At 46.2% G+C, this 19,190-nt stretch overlaps 1 protein-coding gene across 1 annotated transcript; it reads left to right on the top strand.

Moving 5' to 3' along the window:
• Positions 1-874: 874 nt before the first annotated feature.
• On the top strand, positions 875-18,432 carry T265_09698 (hypothetical protein; the record flags this gene model as incomplete). Its single annotated transcript, XM_009175854.1, has 6 exons — positions 875-1,881; positions 7,647-7,789; positions 9,053-9,169; positions 12,484-12,993; positions 16,405-16,855; positions 17,803-18,432. The coding sequence occupies 6 exons, from the start codon at positions 1,005-1,007 to the stop codon at positions 18,207-18,209; spliced, it is 2,505 nt and encodes an 834-aa protein (XP_009174118.1).
• Positions 18,433-19,190: the final 758 nt, after the last annotated feature.

Raw genomic sequence — 19,190 nt, 5'->3', positions numbered from 1 at the left:
TTTTTTCCACCATTGACCAGACCAGTCCGCGCGGTGGCATCGCAGTGAGGATTTCAAGATCGAGCGAACATATTTTTTAGGTAGCAGTTCTTCTCATGTCGGGTTGTTGCTGTGCTTAATGACCCTCCTCCGAAAGTTACCCGTGCGGCACCTGGGACCAAATCATTTCTACATGCTCTTTTATGTGAGTCCTCACACTGGCAACCTCAATGTTCAAAGTTAAGAACACAAAAAGCGACGGTGCACCGTTTTCGCCTGCACCTTTCAGACAGTCGGCGGTCGCTAAACATAAGCCGGAAAGTTTGGACAGAAGCGTTGACCTCGCGCACCAATCTGTGAATCTGTGATTCTCCTTCCACATGAGTTCGCAAGAATCTCGTAGGAACATTTTCAAGCTCAGAGATCACACTTTCATCGGGCGAAATTTTTCTCATTTCGAGTAGTTGCTGCGTGGGATTACTTTCCTCGCTCCATTTAGAACTCAAAGGACTATTAGACAGTTTTTGTGCGAGTCCTCGCGCTGGCGAGCTTAACACTCCGTGCTGATAACTTAATGGGGAGTACTGTACCTCTTTTTCGCTTGTGCGTTCCAGGCGAACGGTAGCCGATGAACGAAAAGAACAAAACCCACCATGGAAACTTGGGCGAAAGCTTCGATCCTGTGTACGAATCCGTGAATCCATGACATTACTTGGAACCCTTGAAAGTCACCAGATGCGCAACTATTTGGGTGTTTAAACAGACCGCAACTTAATCTGTTAGTGAAAAACAGCGAGAATTTCATAGTTAACCTGTCGAGCTGACTTGGGTTCACCCGGGAGCCATCATTTGGTTTGTTTTAATTGGCGTTTGTCCTAAGAACGGATTTGATTTTGCCCGTTTTGCTTTGCCCGTCGAAAAATGGTAGATGGGTGGCATTTTTCCTCATCCGTACAGTCACTGTCGAGTAAACTCCAATACAATAATCGTGTTTAGCTTGTGTGCGACCGGATTATTTTTCGGAAATGCTCTGTTACGCACCAGGCGCGACCGACACTACTGTTCAAATTGAGGACTGCATGGAATCGACTGCTCATCTGGGATTTGCAGCCCGGAATTGCTCCATAGGGCTCCACGGTGCTTCAAGGGATTCTCGCAGATCAGCCCATGATACTGATGTATCTGGACAATGTGATCAGAAGCCAAGGCATGGTGTACTACGTAATGCGCAGATTAAAAAGCGGAATGTCAGCTTTTCTGGTGTGACGGTTTATTCCTTTGCGAGGGAGCAAGGTTTCTCCTCGGTTCCAGACACGGGGTGGTGTTCCCTAGGAATGGCACGGCAACACTTCTGTGTCTCCCGATATGATGTTCATCACCATCAACTTCTTTTGCGCTTAAGACGGAAGCGATTGCGAATGCTTGCACAGAGGTCGCGCGCAATGGGTGGTGGAACTTCTCTTTCTGCGCGTTTGCGTAAGAATAATCCACCTGCATGTAAAAGTAACCGATTCGAGGAGACTAGATTGAATCCGGGTGACTCATGCAGGATTCCTAATTTTCCTTCTCCTCCACCGCTATCGCCTCAGTTTTTCAACGATCGCCCAACCACATGTGATGTCACGCCCTTGTCAGATAGCCCCAGATTCTCTGTTGCTCAAGCGACACCCCCGCCGCCTTGTCTTTCACCTCCATCCCCTAGACGTGTTCTAGCCAACTTAGACGAATCTTTGTTCAACTCCGCTTCTTTCGTTAATGCAGAGGGTCTAGACACTGATTCCGAGACGTCTCTAGATCAGATGCCTGCGGTAAACCGTTCCAAAGCTGTACATAGCCCCAGAAGCCGCAGGAAACTACTCCCAATCAATGCGAACGCACGGATTCGCCTGTTGCGCGAATCAGGTAAGTCTTGAAAATAAATATATCCATTAGTTACAATGTGACTTAGTCGATCCGTAGATGCATCTGTTGGTCGATCATGGGCGTTTTCAGTCAATAAGTTTCGGTCACACTTAGAATTAGTTAACACCTGGTTGATTTGATTACTCCATTACGTTTTTGAAGCAACTGAGGATCTATTATACTGTTGTGCCACACACAACAAGTGGAGAGGATAATCTGTTTGAAGGGAATGAAGTCGAATCGGCTTAAACGGTGCGGATGCAGTCACCGACGGAGCGTTTGCTGACTCTTCGCAACGAGTCGACAGTGTACAGCAGTAATTTTATTTAGTTTCAAAACAAACTACCATTTAGAATACCCAAAGGGGCTCGTCCAGATGTTTCTGACGATCGAAGAATTATTGCATGTTTTTGCTGGAGGAGTGAAGGAAATGCCCGTATTTTTCATCCAGAATAGCATGGTACGGATGCCTTCACTTATATACTCACATTTATGGACACGGAACAGACTCTTAAACTCATCTTTGTTTCTAACAGAAGAGGTGGTAGGGCCGTTGCCGTGATGTTGGACAAGATCACAGAAGCCCCAGAATTCAACATTTCCGGCAGTCGCCGAACGGTGAAGATATTGTCGTTTTTCACCACCGACATCCCGTTTTTTGGCGCAGTCTGTGCGATGCTGTAAGTTAAAACGTTGCGCTGACAAGACAAGCAGGGGTTGGTTCACGGTATCTACATCGGTGTTGGAGAACATGACGTAAAGCAAACGTTTTATGAGCATCATTTCTCCGTGATTGTTATTGATAATTAAAATTTCTTCTGGAGGACTGTGGTATCTGGCGTATGGCACATGGGGCACAAGACTGAAAGGGGTGTCGGTCTTATCTAGGTTCAAATTCCACCTCACCACTCGTCACAAGCCACTTTCCACTTGAAGGGTGAATACGCCCTATGGCAGGATCACAGAAACTGTACACGTACGTGTGGTTTTCCACGTTTTATAGCTTGTGTGACTGAACAACTCACTAAGCCACAGATTGTACAGGGCTTTCAGATAGGACAGCTGCCATATCGATGACTACACAACCTCTTCATCTAGTTCGACGCAGATATGGTCAGCTTCGGAAACAACATCCAAGATTCACAACGCTCAAATTCCTTTGACAATGAGCACGCAAGAAACCTGAGGCCACTTCCGTTTATCACCCAGTCGCCCCTTAAACAACTATTACATACAGTGCAGAACACTAGCAATACACTTCTTCAGGCTATACATAGCTTAAACACACCTAGTCAAGGTGAATTGGTGGACCTCTGAGGTGCAAAACAACCAAGGGAATGCGACCTTCGTGAACATTTGCTTCGTTTGGTACTTCACTGTACCCCCATACCAAAAAAAGGATGATGAATCAGGTCAAGGGGCTATCCGACAGACGTCACGGCTGAGGTCTGTTATACAGTTACCGCATCAAATTAGGGCAACCGGCCCCATGCTGGGCATATGCAATCAGTTTTTTGCGTGCTCGTTATCAATAAAATTTAAGAGCTGTGAATTATGAAAAGTCGAAAACCGCACATACGTGTGCAGTTTCTGTGATGCTGTGATAGGTCGTATTCACCCTTCCAGTGGAAAGGGACATGTGTGGAGTGGTGAGATGTAATTTGAACCCAGCTTAAACAAGGACCTGATAAGGCAGCCTCTCCTTTTGGTTTTGCGCTTCAAGTGCTACACGTCAGGTGCCGCATTTCTCCAGGAAGGGGAACTAGTTTTCAATAACAAAGTTCAAGAGGAATTGTTTGAAAGTCACATTCCCTTACACCACTGGACATGGTAAACTCACGCGAAAAGTTGTTATATATTCGTACCCGTCTACAGAAGTTCGTGTACAGTACTCATGAGGGATATAGATTTGGAATTACCACCTTTGATCGCCAGACCTCGCTAAGTGTCTGGCGACCGATAGAATCGAAAGGAGCCTTCAGATAAAGAAAAACGTCCAACTTGAGACGTTTGAAAGTGTCGCTGTTTAAGGACTTGACCCAAGACAAAGTTTTGGTCGATGCATCTTCGGTCCGGACGAATACCAGGCTGGTGCCACCATGCTTTTCACATGACGTTCTTGTGCTCTTTTTTGAAGAATAAGATGACGGTCGAGGCACCGCGTTTCACTGGTTTTCTGTTCGTTTCTTAGTACTCCCAAAAAGAATGTTAATCTTTGATTGAAGCTATATTCGTACCCGTCTACAGAAGTTCGTGTACAGTACTCATGAGGGATATAGATTTGGAATTACCACCTTTGATCGCCAGACCTCGCTAATTGTCTGGCGACCGATAGAATCGAAAGGAGCCTTCAGATAAAGAAAAACGTCCAACTTGAGACGTTTGAAAGTGTCGCTGTTTAAGGACTTGACCCAAGACAAAGTTTTGGTCGATGCATCTTCGGTCCGGACGAATACCAGGCTGGTGCCACCATGCTTTTCACATGACGTTCTTGTGCTCTTTTTTGAAGAATAAGATGACGGTCGAGGCACCGCGTTTCACTGGTTTTCTGTTCGTTTCTTAGTACTCCCAAAAAGAATGTTAATGTTTGATTGAAGCTCCCCATCGGTAACTGATAGCCACATGATCCAACAGTCCGTTGTGTTTGCTGGCCTCCAAGTTACTCCATGTTATCGCTTGTGCGGAACGTTCATGCCGATCCGGAGCAGACGATGATCAGCACACAACTGAAGTCGTTTTCCATTGTCCGTACGCTTGGCATCGACTTCAAATTTACCACCTAACTGTGCTTCTTCCGGGCTTAGTCGTCCAACTTGTGCGTTCATATCACCTGCCAAGATGACTGTATCCCTCCCCACTGACCGAAGCAGTTACCACATAACTCGTCCTAACATTCAGAACTAGTCTTTTGGGGCGTATGTTGATACTACAAAGAAACAGTTTACCGCATTGACCTCTATGCATCTAAATTGAACTCCACATGCGTACAACGCAAAGGCAACTGTTTGCTGGAATCCAGCCCAGTAAAGTGCTTTCAGCCTGGAGAATGGATTCAACTCCTACACCTTAGATACCACGATCCACTGCGTCAGGATCACCAGGTACCCGAAGAATGAAATATAGGCCACTTGAGCTCGTACTCAAATCATTTGAGTGCACGGCCAAAGTCGGGTATCCGTCTTCCAGAGACAACATATGTCAACAGAGAGGACAAACAAGGTCTTATGTAGAAGTGGCTTTTGGCCAATGTGACACTGAGTACGGACATTGAAAAGAAAAAAAAAGAAAAGCGTTCAGCTGTAGCACCCTTCCGGTGCCTAGCTGCCATGCCACCCGAAGGGAGCACGAGGGCTGGGATACTGCCAGGTTGCCCAAGCCTAGACAGGGGAAGTCGAGTGGCGGAGGTCGGATTCGAACCGCGGACCTTCAGGTTAGTAAATCCGCGCTCTAACCACTTCGGCCATCTCGCCCCCTACGGACATTGAAGGCTGCAAGTAGAGTTTAGTGAGGAGTTATTTTAGTTTATTCTGCTGCGCGGTGTTACGCACTCGAATGATTGTGTCAGAAATAGAGAACGAGGATTGCCGAATGATTGACTTTAATATTCTAACAATTTCAGTACATCAGCTAAAACATTGGGAAACACAGTTAGTTTAACGAATAGCGAGTAAAAAGTTAAAACACAACGTCAGTATATAACAGGCGGTAGCTTACAAACGAAATAGTGGTTAAGCGATTGGCAGATAGGCTGGCCTCTGTGCATCATTCAATGGCCGGGGAGGGAGTGTGGGTGACGTCCGCTGAACGAAAAGCTTGAAGGGCGACTGATACTTCTGGTCGAAGGAGGGGGTTTGATTAACATAGCCCGCTTCGATCCTTCGACTTAAAAGTTCGACTCACTAGGCAGTTAGAGAATGTAGGTTTTTGTTCGGGTCCCTTCTAGCCTCGGACTCTAAATTCTGGACCGCGAGGCAGCGATTACTATGGCTTTCTTAAGGGACCCTGCCCGGAACCAATTATTCAATCGTCTGACCCACTTGATTGCAGAAAGCTTGCCTGGCCCAAATGCGCAGGTGGTAAGACATAGTTGTCCATCCTAGTGCCACTGTGCGCAACACTGAACAGCACAAGACTGTTTGATTTTAAGCGTGACCCTAACATTCTATTAACTCGTCTGGTGACATTGTGATCAGGCACCTTTAACCGCTTGGAGCTACGTTTACGCCGAGTGAACCACACAATATTACAACATAACATGGCTTTCTATGGGTATCCGATCCACCAAGGCGCTCTTAACCAATAGGACTGAGGGCGATTCTCACTCCATGGATGCATCAGGACCACCGTATACTGCGGTAGTGGAACTTAGAAAATATACATCCTTTCCAAGTTTGAAATGTGTGACCGGGGTGGGTTCTTGTATAGGCCTTTCCGAGACTTAACATAGACTGGTGGAGTAGGGAGTCAATTTTAGCAAGGGATACCTGTTGTTCACTTTGACAGGAATTGTGGTCACTGGGACGGGATGGCTCAGTGGTTAGGGCGCGAATCTACTAACCGGAAGGTCTGTGGTTCGAACCCGACCTCCGCCTCTCGACTTCCCTTGTCTGGGCTCGGGCAACTTGACAGTATCCCGGCCCTCATGTTTCCTTCAGGCGGCATGTTAGCTAGGCACCGAATGGGTGTTACAGCTGAACGATTTTTGTGGTCACTGAAATCTACAACGTGGAAGAGTTCTGAAGTTTGGTACATGCCTCTTTTGTTTTATTTTAATAGGCAGTACCTTGGGCCTGGAACAATGTTTAAGTTACCGAGATCTGAGTCAACTGTGGTGGGCCATATGAAGAACCAGTTGCGTGGCTATCCGTTTACTCCTATCGTCGCTGGACGAAACTACTAGCTGGACTAACCCTATCTTGGTACAAGATTTTTGCGGAATGACTCAATGATGGATTGCAGTATGTTGAGTATGACCCTGGATGATGCACTGGATTGGATTTTTCGGGCAGTAAACTGTGTCACCAGGCCGTTGAGTCCCTTATAATCTTCGGATGGCCCCCGTACACTTTTCACTATTCTGGATGACTACTTGAACGTCCAGTTGGAGAAATCAAATTTGTTATAGATGCTCCCTGAGCCGACTGCGATAGTCGTTTCATGCATTGCAAGATAGCCCAAGTGGTTAGAGCGCGAATTTACTGACCGGAAGGTCCGTGGTTCGAATCCGACCTCCGTCTCTCGAATTCCCCTGTCTAGGCGTGGGCAACCTGGCAGTATCCAAACCCTCGTGCTTCCTTCGGGTGGCATAGCAGCTAGGCACCGGAAGAGTGCTACAGCCGAACGCTTTTTTTGCGTTGCAACCGCTAACTTTCAAGGGGAACGTGCGCATCCTGTTACCTGGTACTGTCTTAACCGGAACCAGTGGAGCATACAGCCACGGAGCGTTTGGAGGACAAGCAGATACCCAGTATCGTTGCTTTTTTCAAAAAGACATCTGATCTGAAGTTGGGACTCATCGACGTGTTAGCGCATGTCCCGCTCTGAAAATACACTCGCCTATTACAACGTTGACTCTACTATCACTCGTATTTTTTTAATTATGGGATGTTGCTCACTATCGGTTGCCTCGTTTGGTCCCGTCTGCACATTTTTGCTTTTCCCAGACAGAAATGATGTTGCTGCTATAGATGTCACATGCCTAAGGATCACTCCTCACCTGTGCTCTTTACTCTGGGTACTTTCCCCCTCCCCTCTCTCCCGTCCAGGCGTCCTACGGTTGGACGAATCTGAGCGTGAGGTTTGTTTGCAGATGCGCGCCACCCGTTCTCGTGTCGGTTGCGAGTGTGGCCCGCGTTATCCGTGCACCCCCGGTAGATGTTCTTGTATAGAAGATGGTGTCCAGTGCCAAGTGAGTGTCGCTTCTTTTCTTCATTCATAAAAGACTCAACTTTGGATGTAAAATCATGCATGATTGGATTCTCTGAGCTTGCTTATTTCAAACATATCTTAGCTTTTTATCATATGTTCTCCTAGTTGCGAACCTCAGTATCAGGAGACCGGGAAACGCGTAGAAAGACCGTGCAGTATGAAAACGTGGCTGATGGTCTCTACTTCTCACCCCCTTCTCTCAATACTTTTCGTATCTGCCTGAAAAAAGACAAACTGACCCAAGGTCTTTCAGTGGCTAACCATCGAAGACTGCAATAAGCCGGGTGGGTACATCGGCAAACAGATTCCGGAAAATCACTATATGGAGGTCGGAGTTCTCAGTGAGCTGTATTAGGCGGGCCTCTTTAGTATGCCCTGCTGTTTCACTTCTTGGGTGTTCGTGTGTACCACTGGCATCACTATGTCTTTTCACTATTCTTTCCCAACGGGTTGTGAATGGATCGCTTCACCCATTTGCGTGGACTGTGACTCTTTGTGTTCCAGCAGTCGTGATGGCTGAATGGGGGGTGGGGTTATGGTTTATACCTTAGATTACTTGAGCCCAACTTTCAGGGCTGTATTGTCACTCCAGTCTCCTCACAGGCAGTTCTCTGTGCTGGGTTACACCGAGAAATCAATCCATCTTATCATTCTAACCTGTTGCTTTGGTTTTATAGAAGACGCCGTATCGTACGTTTTTCTCATCATTCGATGCCATTCGATTCATTTGTCAGTTTGTTCGAAATCACTCAGTGATTTAGTTGCGAAGCTGCATGGCTCGAACTAAACTCTGCATCTCAGCCGCTACTGTCTAGGATTGGGCAATCTGACGGTATTTCAACCCTTGTACTTCCTTCGGATGGTGTGGCTGCTAGACACCGAGAGGGTGTTACAGCTGAACGATGTCTCGCGTCTGTTATTTTACTGTTTGGCAATAGTCCGTCCAGCGCTTCATCAGGTTTTTAGATCCTACTAGAGGTGACCACATTAGGCATTTGGACACGCGGATTCATATTTACAAGTTGGTTGGCCTGACTGTTGTATCTTTCATGCTCTGGGATTCTCTAGTCTGGTATGCCTGTCCACCGGTTGTTTCTGTACTCTGTTGTCCTGCAGAACACGGTAAATAATGTTCTTATCATAATCTACATTGGTGACAATTTTGGCGCTCATCAACCTAGCATTGTGGCATGAAGTTTTTTAAAACATGCGTCTAATCCTACTCGACGTATCACTTTTACAGGTTGATCGAGCCTCGTTCCCCTGTTCTTGTGTCGCCGAGCAATGTCACAATCCCAATGGGCGGACCGAGTTTCCACAAGAACAAGTCAAAGCCCATATTCAACGAGTTCTCAAACAGGTGAGATTACCTCGTAACCCCGTTTGTCTTTCGTGCAAGGGTTTGAGTTTCTCAACAATATTACAGAAATAGATATTCTCATCACTTTGGCCAATTCGTGTTTCTACATTCCGTTTCATCGCTTCAGGAATGCTATGTTTGATAAGCTCTCTTTGTCCCATTTCTGGACACTACTGCATCAATGATAGGTTAAGGAGATTTGGTAATTTTCAACTGAGATTTTGTCCTGTAAAAGCTAATCTGTGCTGAAAAGCCGAGAAGCAATGTGCAGCTGTCTTATTCTTATTTGGAACCACAAGCAGTATCCGTCTCAGGAAACTACAGGGAATCTCGCACCCGCGACCTCCCGGCTATTAATCTGAAGGTTTAACCGTTCGGCCACGAGTGGTTGATCAACATTGTGATTAGCCCGTACTTAGACAGGACATAGCGCTACTCCATCCTTCAATCACAGAAACCTCATCACGTGGTAACATATTAGCTGACTCCCCGAGTGACAGTTTTTCATATAAAAGTTTCACTCATGTGAACTATCTCTTCTGAGCCACTTACAGTTTGATAGTCGTGTGAGCACTAAATTCCTATCAGAACGGTTATTCGCAAGCTTATGATTTCCATAGGAACTTATCCGTATGCCATGGGAGCTGTTCCTATCCGAGAATGCGCAGTGCCGAAAGAACAAACCAACCGTACAGTCTTGTCTGCCGTAATTTTCTCTCGGAAAGAACTAAGGCTACATACTTATGTGACGCTGAATAAGAGCAAGTTTGTTAGCATAAGATGTCACAACATGGGCATTCTTCGATAACTCTGATTTGACGCCATTCGATGCAGATTGATACAAACATTGAATTTGGGTTTCAGCACCGGATCCTCCTTACACATTCGGCTTTGATTCTCTTTCAAATAAACCAGCTAATGCCACAGATCCGTTGCAAGAGACTTTAACGGCACTCGTGAACCGCATTCTGGAGGCACATAGACAAGTTGGGGGTTTTATTGGACGAACGCTACTCGTAAGGTTGCTCAAAACTCTCCGAGAACCCACGACCATTTCACCTTTCTTGAGGTTCTTCAAGTAGGCGTTGTCCCCGAGTTTTCGTCAACCTTTTCTCTTTGTTGAACCCAAATTGTACGAAATTCCCGAAGCACACTCACGTGGGTTCAGCGGATGACTCAACTGATTCCCAGCTGAACCTCTTGTTTATGGTATTCTTCAATTGATTATGCTACAAAGAGACAGTCTTATGTCTCAGTTTGCAGGATATCCGAGATATCGCAGTATATCTTCTCGAAGTAATACTACTCATAAGGTTCAGCTTACTGAGAACTCTTCGACAGCACACGACCTGTTCCGCTCTTTTTGGGGCTCATCAGGTAGGCGCTGTTCCCGAGTTTCCGCTAACCTCATGTTCTACTTGAACCGAAACTGCAAGAGGTTCTTCAGCTACACTCATTTGCATACCAATTTAGTTTTTTTACGATGGACTCAACTGAATCTCAGGTGAATTTCGATTATGATATCCTTCAGCTGAATGTGCTTTACAAATGCCTTGTCACGTTCCAGTTGGTGCAGATGAATGTATTTCGCATTTGCGCACAATTTGCGTTCAAGTAGAACATTGGGTTGACGGAAACTTGGGGACTGCGGTTAGCTGATGAGCCCCTAAAAAGACGAAACTGGTCGTCGGCTGTCAAATAATTTTAAGCAATCTTAATAGTATTCATTCTTCTCGGACGAACTGGTGTATCAAGTGTATGCTGGCAATGCACTACTCATAAGGTTGCTCAAAACTCTTCGACAGCCTACGACTGGTTTCGCCCTTCTTGGGGCTCATCAGGTAGGCGCAGTCCCCGGGTTCCCGTCAACGTTACGTTGTACTTGAAACCGAATTGCACGAAATTAGCGAATATGCGCTCATTTGCAAACTAATATGGTTCTTCGAGAGACACTCACCTGGATCCCAGGTGAATCTCTCGTTTGTAATTTTTCCAGGCAACTGAATGTGGTACACCAGGCCTCCTCGTGTTTCAGTCGCTACGATATTCGAGATATCGCGAATGCACTACTCATAAGGTATCAAGTGTATCAAGTGGTTTATGGCCTCAGTTCTCTTTGTTTCGTTTAAATGAATGCCGCGGAACCAGTGAAATGACTCTTCCAAAGTGTGCAGATTTTTCGTTTGTAGATACGTAGGCGTGTGGCTATTTCGGATTGGGTAATACGGAACAACAAGGAATATTCAGTTATCACAGAAATCGGTCATGCGGCACACCCGTACACAAGACTCGTTTGTGGTGGCCTTCTAGCTTGTGCTTACTGATCGGTAGCTTGATGAAGCAGTCAAAAGCCTAGAGTCCTGTAGTCTGGCCGAGTGACTTCCAGTTCTTCGTAATTCACATGTCGGTTTTAGAGTTTGGCGATTGGGGTTAAATTTTTTAACGTCGAAATGTGCCTAAAACTTACCAAAACACGATATGAAACTAGTGGATTTTGATTACCGGTGACCCCTTTACCGTTAACAGGACCAGCTGTCTAGTTGTTCACAGTTCACGGCATCATTGGATCAAGTGAATTTTTCTTGGGAAACGATTTGTTCGTAAAGCTGGACTGAGACCGTCACGATTTTCCTAGTTTCCTTGCTTTTCGTTCTCGACTCCAATACCAAAGCAAAACATCTGTGCTGCACTTCCATGAAGGTAACTCAATTTCTTTAGATGATACTCTGTAGTGCCCATACACCCGACGCTCAGCCAGACAATTTGAGCAGACCCTGACCGCATGTGCGCTGCTGGTCTCGGCATATGACCAGATCTTTTAGTGTCCTCAGCCAAGCACAGGTCGGTTCAAGTGGACTCCACTCTCTAAAGCGTTCTAGTTGAAGGGAAGAAAAGTGATGTGAGAAATCATAGTCGACACAGCTAGGAAACTGCCTTTCTGTTTATGGTGGATCCGGAATGGGATGCCTATATTTTCGCTGTTCTTCATCTCTTTTTACTGTTTAGCTACCCCGTGTCAGCCCCCTTCCTCGAAATGTTTTTTGTTAACAGGTATTAAGGAACTGTATGCTTCACCGGTTCTGATTGAAATGGCTTGAAGGTTAAGGTGGTAGCTTTTGACTAAACATGTTGCCGTCCCGATTCCCGGTCCATCAACAGTTATTAAACCGCTTATATAAGAGTACGTTTTTTCGTTACACTTGAGGCTGTTTTGGCGACACCTTGTGAGCCAAGTCGCTCTACTGTGGACCTTCACCAAGCTTTTTTAAGATTTATTTAACCGTGATATACAATGCATTTATTTGGTGTTGTAGGTCAACGAAGAAACCGATGAAAAAACCACCCAGTCCCCTGTTTCGGAACTGCGCCCATCAGGCGACGGTCCGTCTTCGTCAGTGCTTCCCAAGGAGGGTAGTCCCATTGCTGCAGCGGCCAAGGCCAGTGTGCATTCCGATCACGTCCGATTCGTCTCCCCTCTCCGAGTTTGTCAAAAGTCCGGCAGTCGGACACTGTGGAAAGGAAAGAAAAACAGATCACCCGTAGTTGATTCGGCTAAAACTACGGTCATCGTTCCCACCTCTACCCCGGAATATTCCACTGAATCTGTCGAGTATTCCATCATTGACTCCCCAAAATTTGTCATGTCTTCGACCCCAGCAAATTTAGGTTCAGCACCTACTGGACGTGTTTTATTTCCAGACTCAGGGCTTGCAGCCCCAATCGCCTGTGATGAGGTATCTCTTCCTGCCCCATCCCCATTCATGGCAGGCCCACTTTCCTGCCATGGTGTATCGCTACCGTTGGATTCGGACATGATCATTCAGGTTAGTTCTTCTATTTGTTAATAACCACTCGCTGTTTCAATTCGTCGAAAATAACAAAAAATCGGTGACGTAGTTGGATGAACGAATTTCCATCAAGACTTTACGCGCATGTATGTGAAAGGTTCTATCTTCTGCCGGAAATTAAAGCCTGATCACACATGGGTTGGGGCGAGATCGCTCAAGTGGTTATGAGCGCGAATTTACTGACCGGAAGGTCCATGAATCGAACCCGACCTTTGCCTCTCGACTTCCCCTGTCTTGGCTCAGGTGACCTGGCAGTATCCAAGCTCTCACGGTTCCTTCTGGTGGCTTGGCAGCTACGCACCGAAGGGTGCTACAGCTGAATGATTTCTTTCCTTTTTTCGATGGGTTGGCAGCACTTTTTGTTTGTCAACGCATGTCGGGTTATTAAGCTTTTCGCCCCAAACGTTGCTGAATATTCCCGTCGTCGCCATCATCATTATTGACAAGAATACACCAGTAATACACACTATCGCTCAAGCACCATAATATTCCCATCGACTGGTGTTTCCGGCCCACTGCGAGTTATCCAAAGTCTGACTACGGCCCTCGCTCGCCTCTGTTTATTTCATGACTTAAGGGCTTCACTGCCTTCATACTGTTACCTGTGGTGCCACGGTTATATAGGTTTTCTTCAAGGATTTTGTCATTACATGTTCTCTCACAGTACATTAATCTTTTTGAGACATATTACCCCGGAGAGAGGCCAAGCCAGATCAACAGTATTCCTCAGCCACTCCCCAGGAGTCGCCGAATACCTCCTCTTGCTCATCGCGCGCCACTTTCAGGGGAGTGGGGCACTTTCTATCCACTTGATGTCTGTTCGGTTGTGTAGTATTGGCCATGTGCTCCGTATGCCAGTCGACCGAATTCCTCGAGAAATTCTTTTCGCTCAACGGGAAGGGTGGAAACGAGCCAGAGGAGGTTAAACAATGACTTGGCAGCGAAGTACGAAAGCCATTACCAGCAAACTCAGCTACGCTGGTCATTGCCGTCTCCCTGGATGGGGACCCCTTGACGGGTCACATGATTGGTTGGAGACACTGTCAGATATGGCCCAGTCGCGCCCTCAATGGTGATCGTGCATCCAAGCTATTGCCTTCAACGCACAGCTCCTTTCCAAACCCCCCAGTAAAAAGTCCTATGACAGACCTTTGTTTGCGCCTCAATTTATCAGTTCCCACCTCTGATGCTCAGCTACCTACCCTACCTCTCCAAATCATCGATAGACAAAGTTGTGGCAGCTACAACCACTGTAAGACAAGTACGCGGTTCTTACAGATAATAATGATGATGATCGCTACAGCTGCAACTCCAGTGGTACTGAGTTACCAAGTGCACCGGTACTGCGTTACGTGCTTCTGCGACTGATGCTAGTTACCTTTGACAGGAACAGTACGAATTGCAACGAGCAACGAATCGGTTAAATTGTTGGGTAGCTGTTATATCCGTATGTGTCAATCTTTACGGTTTTTTACTGTTGTGCGGATACCAACCTTTCATTGGGAGTGGCAGATGATAGCGCTATTTGTTGGTCCATCCAACTATACCCGCTGCGCAACAGGTTTGTTTTGTTAGATGTTATTGGTGTCTCCTTTTACCGGCGAAAATCTCTGCGACATACGATAGAATCACATCCGTTCCGAAATGGCCGTTGTGCCGGGAATCGGTGGTAACCAAATGCTCATACAATGCCTTGGTTGGGGAAAGGAGTTGTTGCAATTTTTTTCTGTACTATTTGCGTTTCAGATTTTAGCTTTGTCTATCCCGGAAATCGGCCTTTCGTGATTCAGTATTCCGGTTGAAAATTCCGGTGGCTAAGGGCAGAAACGGAAATGCGTGTTTTTCGCTAGGATTTTCAGCAACGTGTTCCTTCCTACATGATGCCTGTTCTCACCGGGGGGGGGGTTAGGTGCCCAGTGTCTGGCCTTGTACTTTACGTGACCGTTCCGTTGGTAGCATGCTGTAGTCGTAGCAGGCTTGACGTGTACGTTTAAATTACATACCAAATCACTTCCGTACCAACCCGTTTCGTTGCTAGCATTACTGTTCCAAGGGTACAATGTACAAACCGATCGATACATGGAGAAATTTACCCTCTCGAATTGTTGACCATGGACACCTTATCACTTTCATCGTATTCGGTTATCTGGCTAGCGAAACGGAGCTGTTAGAAATTAAGTATCTTAGCTATTTAGGATGGTTGTGAGTGAAGGAATGTTCGCTAAAGTCAATGTGCAAGCAAATCGGGGAGCAATAGTTATTTAATTAAAGTACTCAGTTGGGTCCAAATATCGGAAACGGAGCTAATTATATTCTATACAACTTGGTATTGGTCGGCGGATCATTAGTTGTGGGTCTCTTACTCCACGGCATTCCGCGCCTCTGTGGTGTCTGGTCACGATATGAGGGGAGAACGACCCTTAAAGTGCACAGTAAGTTGATTCGGAACGGTCGATGGAAACGTAGCTTGTGTCCAACTTTGATACGCACCAGGGCCATTCGTTTGAACGTTTGTGGTGGACTCGCAAACGGCCCTCATCGAGGTGGTCGAGTAAAGTACACTATCAGGTATAAATTCATCTCTTTAGAGCACGTAACGCGAATGCACCTTGTCGTTACACTGATTATGTCTTCTTAGATGACTCGACTAAACCTAACCTCCCGCTGCAGCATCTGGAGCACCCGCGTATCTTACTTCGTTCATGCGTTTGTCTCAAAATAGAAACGGATTGGTCTTGCTGCCCATTTGGTCTTATTTGAACCTCATCTGGTTGATATGGCATTATTTTTTGCTCAGTGTTGGTCTTGCTGCCCATTTGGTCTTATTTGAACCTCATCTGGTTGATATGGCATTATTTTGTTGCTCAGTGCTCAGGCTTAAACTTCACACTGTCAAGCAGTCGCCTGCCTTAATTATACGCATGGCGTACATAAATTCAAGTAGTTTGGCGCATTTCTCCGGATTTCTCAGCAATCTGACCACCGGTTAGTACTCGGAATCACACCCTTTGTGGCTGTCATAGACGATGTTACCTGTATTTTTCCTACAAGTGATAATTATAAACTAGGAGTACTTCGTCCTGTCCAAATCTACTCAATCGGAAGTCGAACTTCTCACCTGCGCTCTTCGTAACAGATTTATATGCTTCATGAGTGCCAATTTCGTAGCTATTGTGAAAAACATGGATGACCTTGTCTGATTTTATGCTACTTTTGTCCAGCTAGTCCGCTAGCCCGTACGACCCCAGGTCCCCCTTTGCTTAACCCAAGGCGCCAACCATGGGTGAGCGTTTGTTGTCAGGTGAGAACCAAAGGTGCTTAAAATGTTCCGCACGAACAATACGGCAGTTTATTTCGATCAGTTTCCGGTCGTTCTTTTTTCGCTAGCCACCTAAATCAACGGAAGATCCGAATTTTCGACTTACTCCGATACAGCATATCAGCAGAAGGCGCAACTACGAATCCATAGGTTCTCCTCAGCCGGGACCGAACAAAGAAAAACTTGCAGCAAAAGGCGTTACGGATCCAAGCAGTTTGCTGGAGGAAGAGTGTATTCGGTTGACGACGGATACTGTCGCTCTGGTACCCAATATCATCATGGATACGGAGGTCGCTGATCAGCTGTCTTTTGAAGCAGGTGTTCTATTGATGTCCGAAGGTGGGGAAAACGGTACTGGTAGGCATCGTCGTGAGGAGCTTACCGAATGTCACAGTAGTCCGACGTCACCTGTCAAACTGGTCGAATGCGCTCTTTCGCCCGATCAGTGCAAACTGACAACGAAAAGGGTGGGATCTCCATCCCTTTCAGAGTTAGGTTATACTAATCGCCGTCCTAAAGGTGAGGAACATTTACACGTAAACGTATTTGCCATTTTTCGGTGTCTGCTTCCTCAGAATTAGTAAGGTAAAGAATTTTTTTACTATTAGGACAGATGGGAATTTAATCACAGGATTCTAATTCGGCTATAACACGATGTTGTTAAGCATAACTGTTTATTCTCGATCAGGGTTATTTGTTCTCCATCAGGTCTGATTTGTATAATGTTCTCCCTTGTGTGCCCTTGCTTGTCGGTTGACCGGCTTGGGGCGAAACCGGAAGATCCGTGATCTGAACTCAAACCTGGTTCCCTCGATCGCCGTTCTCTAGCCTTGAGGCCAGTGGTTAAGGCGCGGACTTACTGACTGGAATGTCTGTGGTTCGAACCCGAGCTATGCATCTCGACTGCTCCTATTTAAACTTCGGCAACCTGGCAGTATCTCAACCCTCTTTCGGGTGGTGGCGTGGCAGCTGGATACCGAAAGGGCTGAACAACGGGAACCTGGCATCCCTCATGCTTCTTTCGAGTTGAGTAGAAGCTCTCTACTGAAGTGGCGCCATAGATGAATGATTATTGGTCAGTTTACTACTTGGGAAAGAACGTAACGTCTCGAACTGGAGTTTCCTATTACTCAACATTTCGGTCACTTCAAGAAGGTTGACCGAAGGGTTAATCTTTGCCTCCATTCTATCTGGTTGGTGGTATACATCCCAGCTGTTTATTTCAGGCCACGCTTTCGCATATTCAGTCCTACTCGAACCCTGTAGAACACAAACAGGCTATTGATTTTTTATTAACTTTACTTTACTAAGGGGCTTTCGATATTGAATCGTACGGTATCCCTTCCCACAACGATATTACGTAAGTAGTGTATCGTCGTCTTGTTTAACGGTTCACTAACCGGCCTACATTCTCTGTATGTGTTCTCCATTTGTATTCCTGCTCTTCATGCACTTTTCCGCTGCAGCTCCCTTTGTTTCCAAATCAGCTCCTTCGAGCCCCACTCAACTAACACCGGCATCGCTTAGTCGATTGTCGCTCCGACGACGTGCCATACCCCGACTACCAGTCACACCTTACAGACGTACACCTCATTCTACCCGTACACCAAACGCCTACACTGCCGCGAAAAAACAAGTATTCCTGAGTGTTACTTCCTCCGCTTTCAAGCAAAGACTGTTTGACGACTCTGCACACAACGACGGTTCCACTCCAGTACCTCTATCTCCTCTTGTCCGTGTTGGTCGACCGCGATCTCACGTGGTCAGCAGTTCTGCTCCTAGCCAGTCACCAACCCGAGCGGTTGTAGCGACTATCAAAGATGCTGTTACGACTGGTATCACGCAAGGCACTAGCCGTTCTACCTCAAGTTGACTACTGACTCTTTGTGTTACGTGACAACGCTTATTGCTCAGATTATCAGTAGTGTTTGGCGGTTATTATGTTTGTCACGGCTATCCGAATCGGATCGAACCCCCCGTTTTGGTGCGATTTTTCAAATGCATTTGATCTTTGCTTGCGCACGTTCCCAGTCAGTTACCCACTGTATACTATCCTTCAATTATTCTGAAGCAGCATTTATTTTTTTGGAGGACGGGAAAAATATAACTATTGTCGTTATCCGAGCAGTGCTCCAACTTCTCTTGTTGTGTGAACAAATGTTGTTTGGACGATTTAACGATGTGTTGCGTTTGATTTTGTTGGCTTGTGATTCATGTGATCCGGGATCGTTATTTTACTCCACTCACTTATGGTTAGTGCAGAAATGGCCTAATCGCGCAGTCAGTGGCGCTCGTGCATCAAAGCTAACGCCTTCAGGATTTCTGAACAAACCGAGCATGCCTTTGCCTCCACGGCTTGCATTTCCCGCACTCCCACTTTCCGGTGATCGAAATTGTAGAAGATGGAACCAATGTGCCTACGGCACACGGTTGATAGCTGATAAATTGAATTGAATCGAACTCGGTGCTTAGTAGATTAAATATTATTGGGGAACATGTTATAACAGCGGCGTTTTCCATCAGTTTTGGCCAATTATTTTCGTCTACCGAGACAGTATGCTTTTGGCCGATTTTCAGACAAACCTTCGTGACCCTTCAATGAGTTTTTCCCGGGTTGGTAGTGGTTGTCGGGCATTCAATAGCTTCTCCCGGTCACTGTCACGTGGTACAAGAATGTAAAACTGCATGACAAGTAGCAATTTTGCGGTTATGTTGGCAGAGTGTGCACGTCGGCAGACTACGGATATATTTGGATAGGATGCTTGACTAGTTTCCGTTGCGCCGAGATTCTTCGGCAACTGTACCTTTTCAAGTCACGCTCTGGACATTGCAACACCAAGTGTGACTCTTGAAC

This window comes from Opisthorchis viverrini, assembly GCF_000715545.1.
Source record: "Opisthorchis viverrini unplaced genomic scaffold opera_v5_301, whole genome shotgun sequence".
Lineage (NCBI taxonomy): Eukaryota > Metazoa > Platyhelminthes > Trematoda > Opisthorchiida > Opisthorchiidae > Opisthorchis > Opisthorchis viverrini.
The sequence above is the reverse complement of the archived record's forward strand: the minus strand, read 5'-3'. Positions and strand labels throughout refer to the sequence as shown.